The sequence below is a fragment of the Pollicipes pollicipes genome, unplaced genomic scaffold (genome assembly GCF_011947565.3).
Source record: "Pollicipes pollicipes isolate AB1234 unplaced genomic scaffold, Ppol_2.1 Scaffold_6138;HRSCAF=7277_pilon_pilon_pilon, whole genome shotgun sequence".
Classification (NCBI taxonomy): domain Eukaryota; kingdom Metazoa; phylum Arthropoda; class Thecostraca; order Pollicipedomorpha; family Pollicipedidae; genus Pollicipes; species Pollicipes pollicipes.
In genome coordinates this window covers 16,760,244-16,772,909 of record NW_023596818.1, presented here as the reverse complement: position 1 = coordinate 16,772,909, position 12,666 = coordinate 16,760,244, and the positions used below count along the sequence as shown (strand labels likewise).

General features: G+C 49.7%; 1 protein-coding gene across 2 annotated transcripts in view; it reads right to left on the bottom strand.

The window, feature by feature from the left end:
• Window positions 1–2,716: 2,716 nt before the first annotated feature.
• LOC119105968 (forkhead box protein L1) overlaps window positions 2,717–12,666 on the bottom strand; it is a 14,327-nt gene continuing 4,377 nt past the window's right edge. The window contains exons 1-3 of one of the 2 annotated variants that reach the window (XM_037229555.1): window positions 7,169–7,471; window positions 5,451–5,710; window positions 2,717–4,641 (exon numbers count right to left, since the gene is read on the bottom strand). In XM_037229555.1, coding sequence (XP_037085450.1) covers window positions 4,282–4,641; window positions 5,451–5,705 — 615 coding nt within the window. In that variant the 5' untranslated portion in view covers window positions 5,706–5,710; window positions 7,169–7,471 and the 3' untranslated portion in view covers window positions 2,717–4,281. Of the gene's footprint in view, window positions 4,642–5,450; window positions 5,711–7,168; window positions 7,472–12,666 lie in introns of those variants that run through there. The other variant, XM_037229556.1, reaches the window with a different exon arrangement.

Genomic DNA, 12,666 nt, shown 5'->3' with positions numbered 1-12,666 from the left:
CAAAAGTGAAGGGCCTACGAGCAGACAAAAATTATTCTACTCTGATTGAGAGGGTGGTGAACGGGAAATTTAAGGCTCATTACGCCGTCCAGAGGCACTACGCTCTTTCCGGGCCCTATATGACCATTTGCAGGGTCAATAGGTGTTAAGATATTCTTCTCACTTCTCCAATGCCCGTAACTGTGTGTGACTTTAACCTTTGTACGCCCAACTCAGGCTTGATGAAAAAAAACTCTTGGCGCTATGCACGCACGCGTCGATGAAGTGGGGATTACCTGACCAAGTAATGGGCGTAAAATGACCGCTGCGGTTGATGCACCCCTTAAAAACAAATTATCATACCATACCGCACAAGGTCCTCCAAGCAAGTGGAAAGCATCCGAGACTTATATGAAGGGCCGCTGGCCAACTGAGTGTACCCCGATATATAGGACGCCAGCAAAAGCGTGTAGAGCCTTTTGGGGAATGGAGAGAATCAGCGGATGGCTCCTGATCGATCAAGAGTGCCCAGGCATGCTAGCAGATGGTGCCCAACAGAAGTGTAGGGCCCTATGACAAAAATGCAAAAGATCAAAGACAACGTGGAAGGCTCCTTAGCGATCGGATTGACACGGCAAGTGGTGATATAGGGCCCTAGCAGCAGCGTAACGTTTCTGGACAGCGCAGTGAGCCTTAAAATGTCCCCTCCCCTTCCAATCACCACCTCGATCAGCAAAGAATCGACTTTGTTTGCTTACAACTCTTCACTTTCGCTTGTGACTGTTCTTGGTCGTCTGCAGGCCCAAAGAGGCCCTATTTTGCTATGTTTTGTGTGAGAAAACTGCGTCCGTTCGGCCGGCCATGAGCACCTTCGAAGCCTTTGGGTCCTCCTTTGGGAACAACGGGGTATGGTTCCATGTCCCCGTTCCATGAGCCCGACAAGAACATAGGATCATCCACTCAAATAAGAAGTATCCAAGACACAATATGGAGAGCCCAGGAATGATCGGGTGTGTCCGAGCAGGTTTACAGATGGCCCCCGACACGAGGGAAGGGCCCTACATTCAAATATCAAAACGCAATGTGCACTCCCCCAGAACAAACAGTGTGCCCGAGCAGGCGAATTTGGGGAAGGGTCTCCGTCAAGAGCGTGGTACCCTAAGCAAGTGACAGAGAACTGAAGGGCCTTTTGACCAATGCAGAGAGCCCGTGGGAACATCGTGAGGGTGTTGGTGGGTTAACCGAAAGCAACGTGGAGGGTCTCTGGACTACCGAGAATAACCTGGAGGGTTAACATATACCCCCGGCTATAGCGTCTATATAGAGCCTTTCGGACAAATGAAAAGAGTCAGTGTGAAGGCTCCTGATTGACAAGAGTGTCCCGCTACGCTAGCAGGAAAGGCCCCAGAAACAGCGCAGGGCCCTCCGAGCAAATGCAAACAAATCACGGCCAACGTAGAAATCTCCCTAATAATCGAATTGACCCTGCAAATGGTCATATAGGGCCCCAGAAACAGCGTAGTGGCTCTGGACAGCGCAATGGGCCTTAAACTTCCCGGTCGCGGCGGCGTGCCGTGCGCTCAGTCTTCCGTGCGTTACGCATGAATCGTTGGGGCAGCGGTCATGCATTTCTAAGTGGATAACCACCTTTCTATTTTAGAAACGAACGGACCAAGCTATGTTCAACCAAACGCAAACGAGACAAAGGTTAATGACACATAGGAAAATAGGTATTTGTGCCTTGCAAAAGGTCATGATGCCCTGATCATTGTTTCTGCAAGATGACGCTTTGAAGAATGACATATAAAAGTTCTGGACAGTTTCCTCATTATTTGAACGGAGTTTTACTTAAAGTACTCCGCCACGGCGACTTGGCGATCCATCGGTGGCATTGTGACGTCGCGAAAAGTGAAAATGTAGCCTTTTAGGTCAACTTGATGTTTGCACGGAAGAGTGTATAGAATGACTTAAAAAACGACCAGTGAATCGGCGCATGAGGCGATGACCATTTCGCCACGACCCTAGTGATAGTTTCGACGAAAGTGTGCTGCACTTGGCACCATTTTCCCGAATGCCGACATGCCAGGCTTGCACGACGATACTGGCGCAGTCACACACCGCAGTCTTGTGTCAGTCATATGAATTGCAGAAGGTAAATTAGTCAATGCTTTAAAGCTTGATTCACGCCTCCGCCGGCTCTGGCTGCCGAGACGCGGCATAGAACGCAAAAAAAATAGAAATGGGGAAATTTGTCTTGACGGCAGCTATGCACGTGGGAAGTGGCATGTGCAGAGTCGCACGTAAAATCACACAATTCTCCGTTTAATTCTCTATCAAAGCGTATTTATTTCGCATCGCTCCGACCCGCAGTTGCCGAGATGAGGTCACGGTTTTCAACGGTCACTCGCCGGTTTTGGCGCGGCTCGATTTTTCGTGCCGCCTTTGCAAAACCAATGGCCTAAAAATTGTATTTGCAACGCGCGCCACACGCCATATTGTCTCACATATCGTGCGATGGGCATGAGAGGTCGTAAATAGCTTTTGTCCATGTATGTCTCGTGCATGTAGCCACGAAGCATTTCATCGAGACACTGCACGCTTTGTGTCAGCTCAACAAGGCGTTCGTGACACAGGTTTCGCTGCTCTTTAACGTTTAACCCTCGCTCGTCAAGGGCGCCTCAGAAGCCCCCCCCCCCCCCCCCCTCCCCCTTACCCCGCACATAAGCATATTCCCCGGAATAACTTCTGAATGGCTTGGACTAGAAAAGTTGTGGAAAATTAAAGCTTCTGAATTTCACGGTTCATATGTATAACCTGTGCCTACGTTTGAATCCTTTTCACGATGTTGTGGACAATTAAAGCTTCCGAATTTCACGATTGTTATTTATAACTTTGTCTCCGGGCTATTTTGGTGACATTTTGCGCAGAGGCGACAAATAACGCCTATTTCTCTTGCAAAATGCACTTGAAATGAGTTCCTAGAGTCCTCTTTTTATCTATATCATTCCGAAGTGCAGTCCTTCCGTTCCAGCAGATCTTGCAAGGTCAGGCAATCCAGCTGTCAAGGTATGTCAAACTTTACTTTTGTGATTAGATCTGACCTTTCAAAGTCATGCAAGCTAAATCTTGATGTCATTTATGTTACAGCTTTTGAAGGTCTCATTAAGTCTGTTTTGTATTGATGCGACTTCTTTAGTTATTGATGTAGCCGAGCAGGCCGATGCAACAATCGCCATCAACCCTTTGATTTGACATGACACCTCACAGATCATATGCGTCATATGTGTCAATGTCAACAAGTGACTATCTAATGGAATTTTCTCAAGAACCGTTCAAAACCGCCTTTCTGTTCAAGTCATTCAACACCGTCTATCGTGACATGCTTAGTTTGTGAGATAGCAATAGTTTGTAAGTGCTAGTTTTCCCAGCTGACCTGGTTTGACCAGTTCAGTGGTCACATTTGCCATTGTCAGAACACGCCTATCTGATGTAGTTTGACGGGAGCTTTCTATTGCTATTTTCCCCGTGGTTCTAGCTTGGATGACACTCATAGCACAGCTGTATTGCTTATACACGCATAGCTTATTATCTATCGTCTCTGTGATCTGTAAAATGGAAAAACGTCTTCGATAAGTACATGGCACCGGCACAGCCCCAATCCAGGTGGTGAGTCCCGACTTGATGACGGCAAGATGTGACGGGCGCTGTCAGCTCCACCTGCTGGCACCGCCGGATCTTAAAGGTTCCACCTTCCAGTGCATGCTTACTGCGAATCAGCTTGCTCCAATGCCCGCAGACAGGCGGCTGCTTATGGCTATCGGAGAACACTAAGACCGCTGGGGCAGACTCAGCACAGGCTTCCTGCCCGGGACGTAACCGGGATACCCCAACATTGCATCGCACGTTCAAACGAACCGTGCTTTGGCATAACCCGACCGACTGCAATGATTCCACAGGGTTCGTTGGATCAGGAAAGCTTGTGCTCGTGTGTTTGCCCTTCCCACCAGTAACTGGCCGTATCTCGGCGCAGCCTTAAGTTTTAGCGGGGGTTTTATAGCTTTTTACCATTTCTATATCTTGCACCATGGGTTTGATTGTCATGCAGAATCCAGGGATCCAGTCAAGCGAACATCCATGTACCACAAAGACCCGTCTTATTAACACCTTGCTCATCTACAGAACATCATAGGAAACCTTTAGCTGCACGCTTAGCAAACATGCCGTGAAATTACGAACCATACACAGATCTTCTGTCCCTGCTCTCGCGGCGGAACACGTGCCTACCCTCACGCTTTCTTATAATCAGCGCACTTGGCTCGCACCTTGTCCGTCCTCATCCGTCCTCCCCGCCGTCACCGTTGTGTACAGCATCGGCTCCGGCTTGATGATGTTCTCGATGGTGAAGAGAGAGGCCTTGGTGACCGGCGGGCCGCACTGCGCGGGGAGCGGCTCCAAAACAGACTCCGTCGACTCTGAATCCGGCTTCTGGGTCGGACAGCGCATACGCCGCTTGCGTCGCCGGAAGTTACCGTTTTCGAACATGTCGGCGTACTTGGGGTCGAGCGTCCAGAAGGAGCCCTTGCCGGGCTTGCCCTTCTGGCGCGGCAGCTTCCGGAAGCAGTCGTTGAGACTAAGGTTGTGCCGAATCGAGTTTTGCCAGCCCTGCAGGAGAGACGGGTGCTTAGGATCAGAGCTGAAAGCCGTTCGAGCCAACCAGAGAGGATGCGACGGGTCGGAACGCTGGCCTGGGGTGTGCTCCGCGAAGCCGATGCGATGCGTGGTTGGCACCGATGCTTCATTGAATGTTGCTAAAATGTGTTCCCAAAAAAGGCTAGCCCACCTATTCATGGCTGGAGGTAGCAGTTGCTGGCCACGATCCGTTCATTGTTTTGCATTTCATACTTTGTGGAATGTCCCATACGGTTAAAATAGTAAAAGGTGATGAGAACGAAGTGGGTGATAGGGCCATGATCTTCAAAACATTACATTTCCACATAAGCAGTGTCAGTGCACTGAGGTTGGATTCCACCAGCTTGGCAACATTACGAGAACCGTGTCTTCAAACGCGTGTCGTGTTACCATTCCGGGTGTGTGTCCCATACGCCATGCAGGTAATGTACCACATGCCAAAGGTGTATTATTAAGGCTCTACACAACGCCAGCATTATTTATCACTGAAAGTCATATTCGGTATCAGCGGAAATTACGCATTCGAAATGTAGAAATGTCCCGTGTGCTGACATGCTCTGAAGGCCTTAACAACACAAGACAGATGGCGAATGATATGGTGGTGACCAGGCCAATACTGACACTCACTAACAGCCATCTCTATCAACCCCACCACCCGACGGCGATGGCGAATGATATGGTGGTGACCAGGCCAATACTGACACTAACAGCCATCTCTATCAACCTCGCCACCCGACGGCGATGGCGACGACCGGCGCGCCTTCTTAACGCCCACCGCGCACCTGCTTGTTCTGCTGGTAGTACGGGAAGTGCTCCATGATGTACTTGTAGATACCGCTGAGCGTCATGCGCTGGTCGGCGGCCGACTTGATGGCCATGGCGATGAGGGCAATGTAGCTGTAGGGTGGCTTTTGAGGCGGCGGCGCCAGCTGGCAGCCGTGCAGCGGCAGGTAGTAGAAGGGCAGGTAGGGCGGTAGGCAGCTGGGCCGCGCACACAGCGGCGCCAAGCTCGACAGGTAACCATCGCACCCCTCCATCGCGCCTGCGGGAAGACGGCGGTGGTGATCGCCGTAGCGCTGGAACGGGGGTCGCTGCGGGCGTCACCTGTTTCGCCGCACTCTTGGGCGGGATGTTGGCTTGTGGTGGTGATAAGGATCGGGCGCGACCTGACGCATGCATGATTCGATTTTGATTCAGAAATTGATCGAGAATGATCCCAATTTTCCGTGAATCGAGCTTGAGTTGAAGAACTACTTTTGGAAGTGATTAAAAAAGACTTGGTTTAATTCGTACCGATTGAAACAGCTGAGCTGACATCTCATCAACGTGAATCGGCAACAAGCCATACCTGTTGTTAAGGACTTGAATGACGATTAATGAAGGCTTGATTAATATGGGTGGCGGCATCCATGGCAATTCCTAGAATCCGTGGGAACTAAGCCGTATCTAACTTAACAGCCCCGTATAATCTAAAGCATAAATACAAGGTTTCATCATGGCAATATTGAAGACGCTTCACATTTGAAAAGAGGAGTGTTGTCAGGCCATCTCAGGTATTCATACCACAATGAAGGTTATCTATCCTATAAACTTAAAATGCATGAAAAGAGGATTGGTGTTCCAGAAAACGGAAATATTTTTCAGACGTGTAAAGAGACCCCTAAAATGTTTTCAAATGTACTGTGGTTCATATCACTCACAATCGCTCCAAAACTTTTCACATCATATCCATCGGATAAAACCAGTTCCAAAAAATATTACCGCGTTGATACCGCAATATCATATATTATATTATATATATATATATATATATATATATATATTACCGCAATATCATATAATTTGGTAGTGGCGGTATTCGTCTTTATTCGAATCACGTTACTCTGGATCATTATTGAGACATTTTTTCCTTAATTCAGATTCAGGTTCGGAATCAGTGATGCCAACCTTCTTAAGACGACACAAGTTTCGGCTAACTTTTTGAAAAGTTAGTTTGAATTGACATGCAATTTGAATCCCAATTATTTCCAGTTGTAATCGATGTTATTCACGCGAAGTTAAATCAAGCAGAAGTCTGGGCGTGACTTCATTCGACTACAAACGACCGCTTTAACCAATTTAGATAAGACCCTTATTACCGTGCTCTGTAGATAGCGCCCACGTCCGCATCGCCGCGCTTTCGGTCAGCTACTCCGTATCATCCTCACACCCCCAGCTCAGTCTCGCTCCCTCGCGAAAAAGACGGCTGTTGTTTCCGTGATATAAGTGACAAATACGAACAATGACCGGGACGTTTGTGTGCGATAGGATGAAAGAAGACATGCGCGGTGTGCTATGTAGTGCGCCATCACGGCGATGCTGGGGATTGTCATTCACCTCACGTGGTGATGCCGCCTCAATTACCTCACGTGGGGATGACCCGTCACGTGACCATCCCCAAATAGCGAGCTGGATCCCATTTCCCTCCGTCTGACCACCGCTCTGTTGCTCGGGCTCGTACCTGGTAAGGTGCGCTGTGCCACACACTGCAGATAGACGGACAGCTGTCCAGGTCCTTCAGCAGTGTCTGTCGACTCCAGCGTTGCACAGCCACCCGCCCCCCGCGTGCAACTCAGAGCCGGTGGTGCCACGCGGGCTTGCCTAGCTGTGCCAGCCGCTTGCCTGCACCTTTGATTCGGCCGTTCAGTCGGCCGACGGGACCAGCAGACCGCCTGAGGTCTGCTGACTGCAGACCAGCAGACCGCCTGAGGGCTCAGATGCTCCTCCAGCTCAGCCGTGACCCGGCAGAGGTGTTGCCCTGGAGAGGGCCGGCAGCGAACTGACGGCCACACCAGCCCCATCAATCCCTCCTCTCCATCCGGTGCTGTTTGTTTAGACACCCTCTGTTTGTGTTTTCTAGTTGGCGAGGTTTAGGTAACAATTTGTTCTGTAAAAACTCAATGTTTGGGGACGGTGCGCCGTGTTATTGCGGCCTGGTCAGGAGAGTTGTTCTTGAGCCGTGCCGCGACTCGTCGCACCATTGTTTTGGCAGGAGACCAGAATAATCCGCCGCGGGGAACACAAACGGCCGGGCAGCCGTTCACGCGGCGGCAATTAGCTATGGAGCTGGCGCACGCGCGCCCTCTGCTAATGGGGCCACAGGAAGGGCAGGTGGGCTGAACGACCCGAGAGGCCGCAGCAGCTGGTGCCGCTCCGCGTCGCACTTCATCACGCGCGGGTTAACTGCACATGCAGGGCTGAGATAGAGAACATGTAACGTGCGTGAGTTCGGCAGCCATGCGGTGGCTGGGGCATCGAGTGCCAAGATTTTCACACAGCAGCGATTTCGTTTGCGTAATCGACCTGCTACCCGTGTGGCCCCAACCGTACTGGCCCACGACCCATTCCTAATGAGTATCAACCACCTGTTACTCAACAGTTTACGATCTCCAAGCTTTTATTCCAAATAAGTGGAGCGATTACGAAGGCTTTAGGCACAGGCTCACTACTCTGGGTGCGACACTTGCGCATGACGTGAGCAGAACTGTACTGATGTATAAAATAAGGACAACCCACCATATCTTGCGATATTTGTTAGACTTTCTACCCTCTAGTCCGAAGCAGCTACCCGTGCCTATGTTCATTTTCGCAATGCACTCAAAAGGTGTGCCTGATTCTGCCCGATACCCACTATATAAGGATACAATGGACTCACCTGAACCGTGAAGGCTTCAAACATCGAGTCGGATTGGAGTCATCGGGTCATAAATATAATATGGGGAAAATGTAAAAGCTTTCACTGGTACACAAATGTTCCTTGATATAGAGCATGCAGCATGCCAAAGTTTTTTTATCAAATGCCTCGAGCGTGTGTTTCGTAGGAATGCGATAAAATGTTGATTTCAAACGCACTGTGTGTGACTGCACTGTTTGTAGTGTTATATATTATGTTGAAAATAATCAGCATACCGATCGAAGCGCTGAAAAATAAATGAACTTTTCCAATATGCCATGTCAATACATCGAAAACGACAAACACACTATACGAAGCCTCCAACAAGCGATTAAAATGATCATAAACTTTCAATTTGCTATAGTGTAAAACCAATAATGTACATATATATATACATATATATATATATGTATATATATATATATATATATCCTCACTGTGCTTTGCTTCCTAAGCACCAGCCTTGCAGGCAATACCTTCTTGGGTTTACTTGGTTTTGGACTTATTTCCAGCGTGGCATTATCGGCAATGATGGACCATGGGTGGTAAATGCCGACTGGATCGCCGACTAATTTCTGCAGGCAAAATTATCGCCAGCAGCGTAACGCGACACCATATGACATGACTTGGTAATGAAGTCCATGCCCTGCAACGTCATCAGGAATAAGCGTGTCACCGAAAGCCACTTTTATCACAGTGATTTTCAATATCATCCACGCATCTAAACTACTTATTTACACAATGTCAATTTAAGTATGTTAGGATAACTGCTACTGCTGGCCATGCAGGCACACCGACCCTAGAGTATGGGATAGTCCAATCCTGAAAGCAATCCTTCTCCACCCTCGGGACTTGCCGAGGCCTCACGCGTGAGCTCGATCTACGGCTGGATTTGCTTTCCGAAATGCCGAAAAAAAACACGAAGGACTTCGATAGCCAGGGCAGCTGAATGCCTAGAAGTATTCGAACCGGTGGTAGGCAGCACTCGCGGACGACGTCCATAACGCGGACCTCCTCCAGGCCTTGTCCCGTAACGAAAACCGCGTGTGCGCGTCGACCCCCCCCCCCCCCCAAGCCATAATCATAATCTCCAACATACCTTAGGCATGCGTCAAGCCTGGCGCGACATGTGTTGCTTGTTGGGCGCCGTTCGTCGCGCCCGAGCGTTTGGTATATGTAGGTGCATGCCGGGATTCTACACTACCTAGGAAGGAATGAGCAATATGCAGGTTCTGGGTTGGGCTCAGATTAAAGTGAAGGCGAACGTTGAAATGCTAGGCGAAAGGCAATCAGGGGCGTGCTGGAAGAAGAATGCGAAAGACGACAAACAGTTGGGGTCACAAGACTGTAAAAAATAACAATCAAAGCCGTACTTTAACGTTTTGTTGAATTCACGGGATAATAACTTCGCATATAATTTATCTAAGCTGTGTTTCAAACTTTCGGTAGCATTTATCACACAGACGTGTGACACATTAATTTGTTTAAAAGGGAAAAAGAACACAAATCAAATGTATTACTTTCAAAGTGGTGAGCGGTAAGTCGAGCGGTAATGAGATTTATCCCGCAGGGTCGGCTGCTTCGAAAAGAAATTCTAAGCGTTTCAGAGGATTTCGAGAGAACTGATCTTACTGATGAAATCTACGCATCTGATATGACGATGAGTGAATGTACAGCAAAGGTGGGATACTCCCTTTAATAAAAGTCTTTGAACTGTCAGGAACCCTACCTACCGTACCATCTTAACCACTACACTAAAACCGTCAGAGAGAGTCTGGGTAGTGATGAGGTTATGTTGTGTGCTGAAGGGCCTTTCAAATTCCAGAAAGACCCTAAGTAGCTGTAAAGCCGCCCAAGTGGTCCTAGAGCTCATAGTGGACAGTTGAAACCCACTTATCCGTAACAGGGGCCTCAGGGTGGCCAAATGGGACCTAGTGTGTACACAGAGGGTGAGTTCTTCTCATTTAGGACGGCCATTTTTCCTTTTTGCTGCATGCAGCAAAAACTTGACTCCACAACACTCCAGGTTTACGTTTAATGGGTTCAGGAAAATTGGACGCCCCGCCCACTCCACGGCACCTCTTTTCACGACCCTAATCAGCCAAAAGAGAAATGCCAGAGGCCGAATGATTGTTAGGGGGCCAAAGTGGCCCCTCAATGGCTACACAAGCTCGAGGGCAAGTTCCTTGAGCAGCAAGAGGGGCACTGAGCAGACAGGCAGCCTTGAGAGTTAACTGAGCTCCTCAGTGTCCAGAGTCTCTCTGGCCGATGTGCGGGGGGGGGGGGGGGTCCAATGAGCAGCCAGAGGGGCTCCTGGGCAGTGGGGGAAGGGGGGGGGGGGCGGCGGGGACGCAGCATTGCCGACAACGGGCGATATGGCTTCACAACGGACAGCACGACGGAGACCGTCGTAAAAAACCGACCGTCAGTGCTTCAAGTAAATTAAAGTTTTGTATGTGGCTTCACGCCAGCCTGATAGTTCTATCTATAAACAGCATGTTTTAACAGTCCCTCCCTCCTCTCACCCTGTATCCCATATATTGTATCCCATGTATGAACATGTACTCACCGCATACTTCACATACAATGCATAGCAGTGTACGCACTCGACGCATGCCGCTGAATCGATAGTCATAAGTCAAGTTTGTCGAACGATATTGCAAAACACAGTTTCGAACTGACGCTTTCAAACATTTTACGGGCCTAGAGTGATAGCATTCCCTTACTGCCTCACTGCGCGACACATCTTTACGCGTTGATATGATAACATATGATGCCGTGCGATCACTACGATATAGTCCTTTACCACACTTATTTCGAATGTGATGTAGGTCTGTGGCTGTACGTCAGTCTACTCCATATGATGACCCGTAATCTCACTACGGAACAGATGCCCGTTACCAAGCGTTGAGGCAGACTGAATGTACATGCTGTCGCAGCCGGCTGTACGTCAGTATACTCCCCATGATGACACGTAATCTCATTGCAGAACAGATGCCCGTCCCAAAGCATTTAGACAGACTACCCTGCCGCTGCAACAGAACGTATGTGATGTTGGACATCAGGACATCGACAAGACAACAGGACATCGCGTCACCATTTTAGCCCATAGGTGCGGAGCGGCACCATCCAGCACCTCCCGGGCCCCGCCGCCGTCCGTCGGTGCTGGTGCCGGTGCCCCGGCGACAGGCCCGCTCCGGCTCGAGCGGCTGACACGCCCCGCATGCGTCCGCGCCCGGGTCGGCCCCGGACGACACCACGCCGCCCCCTCTATCCCACCCGGCGTGTTTGTGTGCGCGCCGGCAGTGTTGTGTTGACACTCACTAATGAGTCGGACGGCCCACTGTTTCAGACGGAAGTCAGTATTTGCAGAATCGCTGGATGAATTAGCTCTGCGGTGTTTCACTCTGCGGGAAGTCACGACTTCCGTCCCGCGGCGTATGCTGTTGCGGTGCTGCCCGGCTCCCTCTCGGCTGCCGACCACCCGGCATGTGGCGCCCCCACGCCGCTCGTGGCTGCGTTCAGCAACACGGCTGGGGTGTGTTCGCTGACAATCTGCTGTAAACATGCCAGGCGAGTTTTTCTGTCGATTGCTAGGATGGCGGAACGCACGTGAAAATGCAGTTGCGGAGGATGGAAATGAGCTGGAGAGCGTATCTGTTTCACAAAAGACACGTCAAAATGCGTAGAGACAGGTCAAAATGCGAAGGGACAGGTCAAAATACATAGAGACAGGTAAAGATAAGCAGGGACAGGTCAAAATAAGTAGAGTGAAAACGTCCCATGTTGATTTACCTGCGTAAAGCAAGAAATTTTGAGCGCTTGCGGCGAGCCTTGCTTGTTGCCCTTGTTTTTGTGCCCCCCCCCCCCCTTCCCCCCTACGGAATTCTGCATTTTTTCTGTCTCGAGGGACAGACCTGTGGCTCTGCAACTATAACGTCATTGACTCACTGGACGCGGGGACTGTTACGTTTGGTTCGACGCCCTTTTTAAGCGGCACGCGGACACGAAATTGGCTTCATGCAGTGAAACGACCCACGCGCTGCTGTGGAGGCGTAGCAATCGATACTTGTAAGGATCATGTTTGTACGGCAGTCGAGAGGGGGCAAATGGTGCTTTAACCCCTCCCGTCAAGATCGAGCACAGTGTTCTCACAAACGCCATCGAATATAACTTTTGTATCCATGATTTGAAAACAACTTTTTAACTCCCATCTCATTTACCACCATAACCATTGGCAAGTCGCATCAAACAGCGGCAATTTAGAGACGCCAGCGGAGAACCGA